The following is a 14,719-nucleotide window of genomic DNA, read 5'->3' on the forward strand; positions in this document are numbered from 1 at the left end:
CCTATCATCCACAAACTGATGGGCAGAGCGAAAGGACGATACAAACGCTTGAAGACATGCTACGAGCATGTGTTATTGATTTCGGAAACAGTTGGGATCGACATCTACCGTTAGCAGAATTTTCCTACAACAACAGCTACCATTCAAGCATTGAGATGGCGCCGTTTGAAGCACTTTATGGTAGAAAGTGCAGGTCTCCGATTTGTTGGAGTGAAGTGGGGGATAGACAGATTACGGGTCCGGAGATTATACAAGAAACTACCGAGAAGATCATCCAAATTCAACAACGGTTGAAAACCGCCCAAAGTCGACAAAAGAGCTACGCTGACATTAAAAGAAAAGATATAGAATTTGAAATTGGAGAGATGGTCATGCTTAAAGTTGCACCTTGGAAAGGCGTTGTTCGATTTGGTAAACGAGGGAAATTAAATCCAAGGTATATTGGACCATTCAAGATTATTGATCGTATCGGACCAGTAGCTTACCGACTAGAGTTACCTCAACAACTCGCGGCTGTACATAACACTTTCCACGTCTCGAATTTAAAGAAATGTTTTGCTAAAGAAGATCTCACTATTCCGTTAGATGAAATCCAAATCAACGAAAAACTTCAATTCATCGAAGAACCCGTCGAAATAATGGATCGTGAGGTTAAAAGACTTAAGCAAAACAAGATACCAATTGTTAAGGTTCGATGGAATGCTCGTAGAGGACCCGAGTTCACCTGGGAGCGTGAAGATCAGATGAAGAAGAAATACCCGCATCTATTTCCAGAAGATTCGTCAACACCTTCAACAGCTTAAAATTTCGGGACGAAATTTATTTAACGGGTAGGTACTGTAGTGACCCGAACTTTTCCATGTTTATATATATTAATTGAGATTGATATTTACATGATTAAATGTTTCCAACATGTTAAGCAATCAAACTTGTTAAGACTTGATTAATTGAAATATGTTTCATATAGACAATTGACCACCCAAGTTGATCGGTGATTCACGAACGTTAAAACTTGTAAAAACTATATGATGACATATATATGGATATGTATATATAGTTAACATGATACTATGATAAGAAAACATATCATAAAGTATATTAACAATGAACTACATATGTAAAAACAAGACTACTAACTTAATGATTTTTAAACGAGACATATATGTAACGATTATCGTTGTAAAGACATTTAATGTATATATATCATATTAAGAGATATTCATACATGATAATATCATGATAATATAATAATTTAAAATCTCATTTGATATTATAAACATTGGGTTAACAACATTTAACAAGATCGTTAACCTAAAGGTTTCAAAACAACACTTACATGTAACGACTAACGATGACTTAACGACTCAGTTAAAATGTATATACATGTAGTGTTTTAATATGTATTTATACACTTTTGAAAGACTTCAATACACTTATCAAAATACTTCTACTTAACAAAAATGCTTACAATTACATCCTCGTTCAGTTTCATCAACAATTCTACTCGTATGCACCCGTATTCGTACTCGTACAATACACAGCTTTTAGATGTATGTACTATTGGTATATACACTCCAATGATCAGCTCTTAGCAGCCCATGTGAGTCACCTAACACATGTGGGAACCATCATTTGGAAACTAGCATGAAATATCTCATAAAATTACAAAAATATGAGTAATCATTCATGACTTATTTACATGAAAACAAAATTACATATCCTTTATATCTAATCCATACACCAACGACCAAAAACACCTACAAACACTTTCATTCTTCAATTTTATTCATCTAATTGATCTCTCTCAAGTTCTATCTTCAAGTTCTAAGTGTTCTTCATAAATTCCAAAAGTTCTAGTTTCATAAAATCAAGAATACTTTCAAGTTTGCTAGCTCACTTCCAATCTTGTAAGGTGATCATCCAACCTCAAGAAATCTTTGTTTCTTACAGTAGGTTATCATTCTAATACAAGGTAATAATCATATTCAAACTTTGGTTCAATTTCTATAACTATAACAATCTTATTTCAAGTGATGATCTTACTTGAACTTGTTTTCGTGTCATGATTCTGCTTCAAGAACTTCGAGCCATCCAAGGATCCATTGAAGCTAGATCCATTTTTCTCTTTTCCAGTAGGTTTATCCAAGGAAATTAAGGTAGTAATGATGTTCATAACATCATTCGATTCATACATATAAAGCTATCTTATTCGAAGGTTTAAACTTGTAATCACTAGAACATAGTTTAGTTAATTCTAAACTTGTTCGCAAACAAAAGTTAATCCTTCTAACTTGACTTTTAAAATCAACTAAACACATGTTCTATATCTATATGATATGCTAACTTAATGACTTAAAACCTGGAAACACGAAAAACACCGTAAAACCGGATTTACGCCGTCGTAGTAACACCGCGGGCTGTTTTGGGTTAGTTAATTAAAAACTATGATAAACTTTGATTTAAAAGTTGTTATTCTGAGAAAATGATTTTTATTATGAACATGAAACTATATCCAAAAATTATGGTTAAACTCAAAGTGGAAGTATGTTTTCTAAAATGGTCATCTAGACGTCGTTCTTTCGACTGAAATGACTACCTTTACAAAAACGACTTGTAACTTATTTTTCCGACTATAAACCTATACTTTTTCTGTTTAGATTCATAAAATAGAGTTCAATATGAAACCATAGCAATTTGATTCACTCAAAACGGATTTAAAATGAAGAAGTTATGGGTAAAACAAGATTGGATAATTTTTCTCATTTTAGCTACGTGAAAATTGGTAACAAATCTATTCCAACCATAACTTAATCAACTTGTATTGTATATTATGTAATCTTGAGATACCATAGACACGTATACAATGTTTCGACCTATCATGTCGACACATCTATATATATTTCGGAACAACCATAGACACTCTATATGTGAATGTTGGAGTTAGCTATACAGGGTTGAGGTTGATTCCAAAATATATATAGTTTGAGTTGTGATCAATACTGAGATACGTATACACTGGGTCGTGGATTGATTCAAGATAATATTTATCGATTTATTTCTGTACATCTAACTGTGGACAACTAGTTGTAGATTACTAACGAGGACAGCTGACTTAATAAACTTAAAACATCAAAATATATTAAAAGTGTTGTAAATATATTTTGAACATACTTTGATATATATGTATATATTGTTATAGGTTCGTGAATCAACCAGTGGCCAAGTCTTACTTCCCGACGAAGTAAAAATCTGTGAAAGTGAGTTATAGTCCCACTTTTAAAATCTAATATTTTTGGGATGAGAATACATGCAGGTTTTATAAATGATTTACAAAATAGACACAAGTACGTGAAACTACATTCTATGGTTGAATTATCGAAATCGAATATGCCCCTTTTTATTAAGTCTGGTAATCTAAGAATTAGGGAACAGACACCCTAATTGACGCGAATCCTGAAGATAGATCTATTGGGCCTAACAAACCCCATCCAAAGTACCGGATGCTTTAGTACTTCGAAATTTATATCATATCCGAAGGGTGTCCCGGAATGATGGGGATATTCTTATATATGCATCTTGTTAATGTCGGTTACCAGGTGTTCACCATATGAATAATTTTTATCTCTATGTATGGGATGTGTATTGAAATATGAAATCTTGTGGTCTATTGTTACGATTTGATATATATAGGTTAAACCTATAACTCACCAACATTTTTGTTGACGTTTAAAGCATGTTTATTCTCAGGTGAATATTAAGAGCTTCCGCTGTTGCATACTAAAATAAGGACAAGATTTGGAGTCCATGTTTGTATGATATTGTGTAAAAACTGCATTCAAGAAACTGATTTCGATGTAACATATTTGTATTGTAAACCATTATGTAATGGTCGGGTGTAAACAGGATATTTTAGATTATCATTATTTGATAATCTACGTAAAGCTTTTTAAACCTTTATTTATGAAATAAAGGTTATGGTTTGTTTTAAAAATGAATGCAGTCTTTGAAAAACGTCTCATATAGAGGTCAAAACCTCGCAACGAAATCAATTAATATGGAACGTTTTTAATCAATAAGAACGGGACATTTCATATATGAAGTAATTAGGGCCAGGTTTTCACACCAATCAAGAGTTGGTAGATCAAGGATGATTACCTCACTTGAAACCTACGAGTAAGACACAGATTTAGAAGGAAGAAAGAAAAACTTACAGTGTGCTCTTTACAAGAAAGATAAATAGCACAGCGGATGAAGCATAATCAAGGAAACAAACCCCTAACCCTAATTTTGTTTTTTGTAAAATTAGGGCAAACGATGGATCAGATTAGATCCAGAGAGGATAAACAAATCGAATCAGCACCAGATAGATAAAGAGACCACACACAAAATGAATCAACACCACCAGAGAGATAACCACTGCAGTAATCGAATCAACAAAACCCTAATTTCTGTTTGTGAAGGAAACAAACAAAATCAGATCCGGATCAGTTTGACCGCTCTGATACCATGATAAATTACCAGAAATCAAACACAATTTTATTGTTCAAACACAGAATCAAGTACCAAGATTACAACCAAGTGCCAAAATTGATAGTGGATACAATGGTCGATGTAAAATAATCAAACACAAGAATAATCTCCAAAATTACAACGGAGATGATAGTAGTAATGTTTGAGAGTAACAGTTGATGAAGACACAATTGAAGAAGATGATAAAATGAAGAGATGAAGAAGATGATGTACATGTCGTGTAGAACCGAGAGCCTGGAGACACCCTTTTATACATGAACCCTAAACACCCAAAGTTACAGAATACACCCTGAAGAACCAAGGAAAAGAAACCAGCACCCACACTCCTAATAACATAACACCAGCAGTCCAAAAGCTTACAGCCACAAGGAAAAGGACTAGCACAGGAAGTCCTGTCAACAAACAAAGCTGTGAGATAACAGAAAGAAGCGTGATTAAGGTTAGATTGGATATAATTTTAACAATGGGTTATGAATTTACTATCAAAAGAAAAAAGAGAGAAAGAGAGTGTGTTGCAGCGAAATAGTCACTTTGTTACTCCGTACTACTAATCGTATTATTTTTTAATTTTATAATACTTCACACATAACACCCATTGAGTACAACGACAATATTTTAAAGCCTAAAATGACAATACAAACCTTTTGTTAATATATAGTAGGATGATTTTTAACCGATTTTAAATTTGGAAATTGACAAAGAGACATAAAGTTGTGCTTGGGTTTAACTTTAGAGAGATTTAATCTACTTTGAGCACTCCATTCTTAAACATTTTTTTTATCTAGCGCTTAGCAACATTTTTGTAATAAGGGGATAAGTGATTTTGTGATTTTTATATCTTTAGTTCTACAGCTCTGATTTAAAAAAAAAATTTTGTTGGTGTCTATTTTCGCTGTTTAGATTCGGATAAAAATAATTTTTTTTTTACCTGGATCGTTAAGATACATCTGATGCATGTTAGCTGCTGTATGATCCATGTTAGCTGTTGTTCATGCATAAGATGTATGTTAACAAAAAAATGACTTTTGATGAATGAAAAACAGTGTTTAGGGTTTAATAATTAGGGTTTAAAAATTTGGGTTTAGGCTTTAAATTTAGGGCTTAATCGGGCGAAATTTAAAAAAAAATAAAACCTCAAAACACGTTAAAATATATTATATGCATTTTAAGCTCCTGTTGAAAGAAAAAAAATATTTTTATGAATATACACAGTGTCAGTTAAAAACGGAATTTTTTTTTTAAATCGGAGCTCTAATGTAAAAGATATAAAAATCAAATTATACTTATCCTCTTATCCCAAGAATGTCACTTATCCTTTGATATATATATATATATATATATATATATATATATATATATATATATATACATATATATATATACAAGGTTGTAAAACTCGCGACTCAGGAAGAACTCGGTCGAAGATTTTTGAAGAGTTCTCGGCGACTCGGGAGAACTCGAATGTTAACTTTTGTTGACTTTTTAATATACATTTGTTTTATATATAAGTAAGTATTAAGTATAATTATTAGACTTCTGAAGTAATATAAATACATGATTTCAAAATAACAAATTATAAAATTTGCTGGTTAAAAATCACCCAACATTATTTTTCTAAAGTAATATAAATACATGTTTTCAAAATAACAATTATAAAATTTGTTGGTTAAAAGTCACCCAACATTGTTTTCTTAATATACTTAACCCCAAAGTATTGTATTATAAAAAATATTGTGTTGTACTATTTATTTCCACTTTAATTTTCTAGACTTAGTAGACATTGACATAACATAGCTTTTGCAGTGAGATAACCAGTACTAGGAGTAATATTTATCACATAGTCACTCCTCACTTTTACTTTATTATATCTTTCTTTCTCATCTTCTTCCATCTACTACTTATTAAACTTGTGAAACGAGTGGAACCAAACTGAAAAAGTGACTGGAATCAACATCTTCATCTTTACATGACCGAGACCAGCCGCTGACCACCGTTGACCGCTGTTGACCAATTTTTAGCCGAGTTGGAGCTCGAGAACTCGGCCAGCAGGTGAAACCGAGAACTCGACGAGTTCTCGCCGAGTTATTCCGAATTTTGTTCCAACGTAGACTATATACTCAGAAAAATACTATTGTAGGTAAAAAGCAAATCAAAGGAAAAACAAAAGTATATTCAAAATGATTAAATATCTCCATTTTTTTTTGTTGCTAAAAATACGAAACGGAAATGTTTTCATAAAGAAAACGTTACCAATGGAGAATACAAAAGTGATGGAAGAAACAAGGCTCGCACCTACAAAGCTACACATAAAAATTAAAAAAAAAAAAACTATCTATAACAAATCCTCGTCCGACAGCTGAGCAACCGAAGAAAAGTACATACCTAGCAAAACAAAGAGAATAAAACGCGAACCGCTTGGACGGAACCCAAAAAGGCACCATACAAGATAACCAAAGAGTACACAAACTACTAGTGGCGGAACTTGAAACTTTGTATTAAGGGGCGAAAATTACTGAAATGTTTTATGGATGAATTATTAAAAATATATTATTGTACTTTACAAAAATAATTATTATCATAGTAACTAATTTCAAGTAGACTTGACAACTTTAAGTGTTTAAAATCCTCAATGATTCTCAAATTACACTTCTGTAAATTAAAACAAATATAACACATATTGTGAAAGATATTTTACATGTGAAAGTACTTTACCTACTCTTACAGATAGATTTTAGAGCTCATATACACGTTTAAAAAATTTAATAATAACAGTTAAGTAACTTTTGAGTGGGGTTTAGCTGACCATAATTATTCTTACCTGAACATATTACGAAATATATCATAGTAACCCGAAAATTTGGGAGGGCCATAGCCCTCCTTGGTCTACACAAAGCTCCACCAATGCAAACTAATAAACTAAGAGATATAAGAAAAACTATGGTGTAACCTTTTTTAAATTACCATTGACCGTGTCTCGTCAAATTCTCTTTCCCGTCGGTTCTCGAATAGTAGCCGAAGATGGAGAGCCCACCACACAAATGTCATTGACATTCCCCCGAGCTTCTACGAACATTCTTTTACTCGCATCTCCAACCACCAAATCTTCATCATTGTAGTGCAAATTAAACGAACTCGACTTGCCCATCTTAGTTGGCTCAAAGCCCGGACGCGGGTTCAATCCACTAACATCTTTCTCTTTTCCTTTCATAAAACGGTACCAAGAGCTACAAAACTTTCACATGTATTAACAAAGCAAGCACAATACTCTCTCCTGCTATTAAGATTGAAAATCGTCTCAATCTTTCTTTCGACTTCCTTAGGCATAAAATCAGTTATGGGCATATACTTCTTTTGATGATTGGCCTTCGTACCCCAATGCATTCAAACGATACATTATGATCACGAGCAAATTTCCACACCTTTAGATATTTCTTCTCACAAAACTTACCATAACACAGGCACACGAGTGGACCATCCTCCAAAGTCTTATCAGTGTATTTAGGAATTGAAGCAACCTCCGATTTTAACTTAACCTCCTCTACATTATCAACCCGTGAGTTATTTCCATGAAACTGTGATAAAAATATCTCTATGCATAAATTTATTATGCATAAATTTATAAGGCATATATTTATTGGGCATAATTAATAATCATTAAACATTCCTATTCGTATTCATATTCATATATATTATTACTGGAAACCTCATAAATAAGAAGGGTTAAAGCCATAAATAGGCTATATACTTTTATTTTTGTTCCAATGTAAGCTATATACTCTAAAAACTACCAATGTAGGCTATATACTCTTAAAAGTTGTATCGATGTACACAAATTTTACCAGTTACCTGCTGAACAGATAAAGTTAATTATTTAACACTTTTTTGGCATTTTATATGCCTACAAATAAGTCATATACTTTCAGTTTTGTTCCGGTGTAGGCTATATACTTTCAGTTTTATTTCGATGTATCACCAACGTCATTCTCCACGTAGGATGCCATGTCATCCTTGAGTTGTTTATCCGGTTAATAAGTTTTGTTCGTTCATATTAGTACATTTTCTGAAAGTATATAGCCTATATTGGTATTTTTTGGAGTATATAACCTACATTGAGACAAAAATAAAAGTAGATAACCTATTTATGGCTTTAACCTTAATTAGAACATGGGGTTTCCACACCTTTCACTATTAATTATTATTATTATTATTATTATTATTATTATTATTATTATTATTATTATTATTACACATTAGGTTTATATATATATATATATATATATATATATATATATATATATATATATATATATATATATATATATATATATATATATATGACCAATCCATGGATAAGCACTAAATGGGGTACAAACTGAATAAGTGAATATGAGCCTCACATTTCATATTTTTAATAAAAAATTCAATTTATACTGGAAAAACGCGGAGGGGTATTTTTGGAATTTCACAATTTTAATTTCGGTATATTTTATCTTTTCGCCTCGTTCATTCCTCTTCTGTTCGTTCTCTCTTTTCGTCATCAATATTCATCATCTTCATCATTAATCTTCAACATATATTCATGGATTCAACTTCAATCGCAGATTTAATTTCAATCGTTCATTCTTAATTTTGTAAATTCTAATTTTAATACATATTCCTGTTACTTTCAATCTCTGTATTCATCATCAATATTCATCGTCTTCATCATCGATCTACAACATATACTCATGGATTCAACTTTAATCGCAGATTCAACTTCAATTGCTCAATCTGATGGTTACGTTCATTCGTATCCTCTTTTTTTGTTTTACTTAAATTAGTTTTATGTTTAAAATTAGGTTTAATTGATATACGTCGTTCGTTTCTTTTTTTGCAGTTCATGTTATTACGAATTCGGCTAATGAATCAGCTGTTGATTCTGTTCCTGATACGTTTTCTAGTAAGTTTTTCATTCATCATTGATCTGATATTTTTTTGTCATTCATCACGTTTCTTTTTATGTTTAGTGTTTTTCATATGAATTAGATATGCATTTGATCAATGATAAATGTAATTTTTCTGTTTAAGATATATGTTTGATTGATCAGTGAAATCTGCTTTTTTAGAGTTTTGTTGTATAATAAATATTTTTATAGACTTTTTTTCATGTATGATGTTGTTATTGTTTGTGTTGTATGATAAACTATACGCAGTTTCATGTACTTTTGTACCATTCATTATGTATTTTTTTAACATTCATCTGTATTTTTAATCATTCATTATAACTGTAGGCAGTTTATAATATATAACATTCATAATTTGTTTTTCTTTCATCATCATGTAACATTTTAATCTAATTATTGTATGAATTTTTTTATCATTCATCGTAAACTTTATGGTGTTTCATTTTTTTATCATTCATCATGTATCATTTTGTTTTATCATTCATCATGTATCATTTCTTTGTAATTTATAACTAATTTTATGGAATTTTTCATTTATAGGCACCAACTCTTTCTATAGAAATCATTTTTTGTCTTCTTATGAGGATGAAGTTCCTGATGGTAAGAAATTGTGGTTTCCTAATGTTCCAGATCATTTTAATCATGTTATTGGTTCCGTGTTTAGATCATGGCAAGATTGTTTATATTTTTATGACTTATATGTTGAGGCTGTTGGGTTCAATATTAAGAAAGCTTCTGAAAATAAAGATGAAGATGGTTCAATTGTTTACCAAGTTTATAGGTGTAATAGGGCAGGTCGTCCTGCCCCAAAAGCTCTTGTTCCCCCTGCTATTGTTAATCCACCTGCTATTGTCAATCCATCTCAATCTGCCCCTGATCCTCATTCTTCCATTCCTGATAAACCTGCAAAGCGAAAGCGTCGGCGTAGGAAAGTGTCTAACCGTAAATCTTCTAGTATTAAGGTTGAATGTGAAGCTTGCATTAGATTTAAACTTATCGAGGGTAAGATTTTTATTTTTAAGTTTTTTGAGGGGCATACTCACAAACTCATAACTGAAAGGAATAGAAATTTGTTGAATAAAAGGATGAAGTTGGATCCTGAACACATGGAATATCTTTTCAAACTCAGTACTCGATCAAATATGGGTGGATTTAAAGCTCACACACTTTTTAGTGCTCTTAGTAGTGGTATTGATAATGTTGGTCCTTTGCCTGTAGATTTCAATAATTTTCATCGTGATTTGATCCATATTGCTATTGAACAACTGCTTATGAAGAAAAATACTTCACCTAACTTCAGTGTCGAGTATTATTGTGATCATAATGATCTTTTACGTGGGGTTTTTTGGGCTGACAATATTTCTAAGTTGAACTACAAAGAGTTTAGTGATATTGTTGGCTTTGATGCTACATATGGTACAAATATGTAAGTTTTTTGTAATTCGTATCACTTAATTTTTATTATTTATCATTCTATTTTTATCATTCAACACTTTATTTTTATCATTCATTTTTCATCATTCATCATTCATCATTCCTCATTCATCATTCATGCTTCATCATTTATGATTCATCAATCATCATTCATCATTCATCATTCATAATTTCATCATTCATCATTCATCATTGATTTTTCTCATCCATATTGACAGATTACTTATTTTTCTTTTTTATCCTAAACTTGCACTTTATTTTGATCATAAATTAACTAAATAATTATTATTTAAGACATTATTCAGTCATCATATCATTCATTAAACATTAAAAACATTACTGAATGATTGAAATACTTTATTTTTATTATTCATCTTATAATTTTTATGTTATTTTACATGATTTTTTATTACTAATTTTTTATATTATAGGTATAACATGGTTTTTGTACCTCTCACTGGAGTTGATAACCATAAGAAGCTTGTTATTTTTGGAGCTGCTTTATTAGCTAGTGAAAGCATAGAATCGTTTAGTTGGTTTCTTGATTGTTTTCTCAAAGTTTTTGGGACTGAACCGGGCTTAGTGTCCACTGATCAAGACCCGGCAATATTGGAGGCTATTAAAATAAAGTTTAAGACTGCGCAACATCGGTAATGTATGTGGCATATCAGTCAAAAACTTGAAAAAAGGTAAATTTTCTAGTTTAATTCATGTTTTGATATCGTTCATTTGTTTTATATTATTATTTTATAGGTTGGTCATGAGTTGTTTTCAAATAAAGATTTTCGTAAGCAAATGAATAACATATTCTGGAATCAAGAGTTGAATGCTGAAAAGTTTGAAAAGTGTTGGCAACATGTTTTAGATGAATTTTGCTTGCATGATGTCGATTGGTTTAAAGATATGTATGCTATGAAGGAGAAGTGGATACCGTGTTTTTTCCGAGATACACCAATGGCTGGATTGATGAGAACGTCATCACTTTGTGAGAGTGAAAATTCATTCTTTATAAAATGCAAGAACAAGCATTCTAAATTGGTGGAGTTTTTTTCATGCTTCGATGTTGTAGTTCAAAATCAGCGCCATAACAACACACTTCTCGAGTTTGAAATAGATAATAGATCTATTAATTGTGTTACCAATAAGCTAATTGAGTTGCATGCTAGGGACTTTTATACACCAACCATGTTTCTGTTAGTTCAAGAAGAAATATTTCAGTCTTCTATCTCTTGTGTGCAAATCAGCTCAACCATTGAAGAGAATGAAGACAAATAATTATGTGTAATTGAAGAGAAATTTCCTCTTCCTCGTCCAAACTGGAAATATAGGGTCAGCTTTTACTTCATATCTTTTTAAATTTTTCCTAATCTGATTACTTACATTTTTTTGTTTTAATATATTTTTAGGTTTAATTTATTTATTTTTTTCTTTCAGTATATTTGTCATTCATCATATTTTTTTGTTATTATATGTTTTTGTCATTCATCTTTTTTTCATTCATTATCTTTTTTTGTCATTCATCATTTTTTCATTCATTATGTTTTGTTATTCATCTTGTTGTTAACTTTTTAATTTCCTCTTTTTTTAGGTTACTTTTCATGTTAAAACTGCCGAAGCCAGCTGTTCGTGTTTGCTTTTTACACGTGAACGTCGTTTATGTAGGCATATATTTTATGTGTATTATGTTCATGATGTTGTTGCTATCCCTATGGTTCATTTGTTGAGGAGGTGGTCAAAGGAGGTATCTGAAACATTTAATTCCATTTTCGTCTATTCTGATGATAAGTCTGAATCCAAAAAGATTATCAGTCACATTTTCAACAAGCTTAGGAAGGTTTCCTCTTTATATCGAGATGATCTAGATAAACTTGTTGGTTTTAGAGATCTGTTTGATTTCTTAATTGGCGATTTTCTTGGTTCTACTTCTGATGAGCCTTCTACATCTACTAGAGGTGAACATATTAATAGACTATGGGGATTCTCTAAACCAGTCAATTCGAATATCCGTGCTCCAGAGAATATTAGAAACAAAGGTCAACGTAGATCAAATCGGATATTGTCTTCCAAAGAAGTGGCTGTTAAGAAACATGTTAAGACAAGAGCTTGCAAGCGTTGTGGTATTCATCGTCACAATGTTCGCACTTGTACTACTGACCTCACTCAAGTACATAATGCAAAGAATAAAGGAAAAAATGTCATTGACTTTGAATTAGAAGACGAAAGCGAGGAAGATGATGAAGACCTTGCATATGAAGATCAAGATTCAAATTATGATTAATTGTTAATGTTTTTATCTTTTTTATAATTTTCTATATGTTTTTATACTGCTACTCATTTTTAATTTTTTTATTTTTTGTATAATTTTCTGTGAAATTAGATTACGAGGTATTTTTTCAAGTTTTGGATCATTCATTAAAGCATTTTATTATTCATCTTTTTTAATCACTTGTCATAAATTTTATCATTCATTATATTGTTTATCTTGTTTTTAGTCATTCTCAGCTCTTTCTTTTTATTTATCAGATTTATTTTATTATTCATCACGTTCTTTTTATCATTCATCACGTCATTTTAATCATTCATCTTGTCATTTTAATCATTCATCATCTTATTTTTATCATTCATCACCACATTTTTATCATTCATCACCTACTTTTATCATTCATCATCTTCTTTTATCATTCATATTGTTTTTCATCAGTCATCATCTCTATTTTATCATTCGTCATCTCCTTTTTATTATTCATATTGTTTTCCATCATTTATCACCTTATTTGTTTGCAACTTTTTATCCTTCATCATCTACTTTTTTCATTCATCTTAATTTTTTATCATTCATCACCTCCTTTTTTCATTCATCATGTTTTTTAATCATTCATCACCTCCTTTTTATCATTCATCATCTCAATTTTTTTTATCGAAATTAAAAGATGAATCGTTATGATTACTAAAATCATTATGTAACAGTACAACTACTGTATGTTTTTTGTAATCATTTATATCTTTTTAAATCATTTTGTTTTTAAAAAATTAGTTTAAATTCATAATCTTACAATATAATAATCCATTTTTGTTATCATGAATCATAATCTATCGTTATTTTAAATTCATAATCATTTATATCTCATTTTCAATCTATCATTCATCGTTTATGAATTTTTCTAATATATCACAAACATTCATCATAAAACTTTCAATCATTCACCAAACATATCATTCATTGTTCCATTTTCCATCATTTAGAAAACAAACATTTAGTTTGTACAAAATAAGCATCAAACAAACACTTGTTTAAGACATTGATGTTCACTATTCGTCAAAACACAGTTCCAAAATATATCATTTCATCACCTGAATTCTTCTTCTGTTCCAAGACATCACTGACTTTTTTTTCCAAAATATATCATTTCATCACCTGAATTCTTCTTCTGTTCCAAGACATCACTGACTTTTTTTAAAACTTTGAATTAATTGTCTCTCTATAATTCATCTCTTCTTTCTCCTTTTCTGAATGAGTTGCTTCATAGTTATTGTACCTTTCCATCCACTCATTCATAGATTTATTGGTAGGATGTGTTAAAATCTTCACTCCATATTTCACATGCAATTCGTTCAATTGTCTTGTTTGACCTGGTCCTTCTTTAAAGAAACCGTTCTTCCATTTAGGATCACCCATGTATGTTTCCATGTGACACATCACGAAAACACCACAGTCTATATCGTTTGATTTTTTGCTCCATGCCAGTGGTACCAGGTTTACTTTGCATCCCATTTTTTCAATTGGATTTCCTTGATCTTTTAGATATTGTTTA

At 30.8% G+C, this 14,719-nt stretch overlaps 1 protein-coding gene across 1 annotated transcript; it reads left to right on the forward strand.

The window, feature by feature from the left end:
* The first annotated feature begins 9,257 nt into the window (after positions 1–9,257).
* On the forward strand, positions 9,258–13,185 carry LOC139874970 (protein FAR1-RELATED SEQUENCE 5-like). Its single transcript, XM_071862357.1, has 6 exons — positions 9,258–9,306; positions 9,407–9,469; positions 10,014–10,899; positions 11,339–11,510; positions 11,661–12,140; positions 12,496–13,185. The coding sequence occupies exons 1-6, from the start codon at positions 9,258–9,260 to the stop codon at positions 13,183–13,185; spliced, it is 2,340 nt and encodes a 779-aa protein (XP_071718458.1).
* The last annotated feature ends 1,534 nt before the right edge of the window (positions 13,186–14,719 follow it).

This window comes from Rutidosis leptorrhynchoides, chromosome 11 (genome assembly GCF_046630445.1).
Source record: "Rutidosis leptorrhynchoides isolate AG116_Rl617_1_P2 chromosome 11, CSIRO_AGI_Rlap_v1, whole genome shotgun sequence".
Classification (NCBI taxonomy): domain Eukaryota; kingdom Viridiplantae; phylum Streptophyta; class Magnoliopsida; order Asterales; family Asteraceae; genus Rutidosis; species Rutidosis leptorrhynchoides.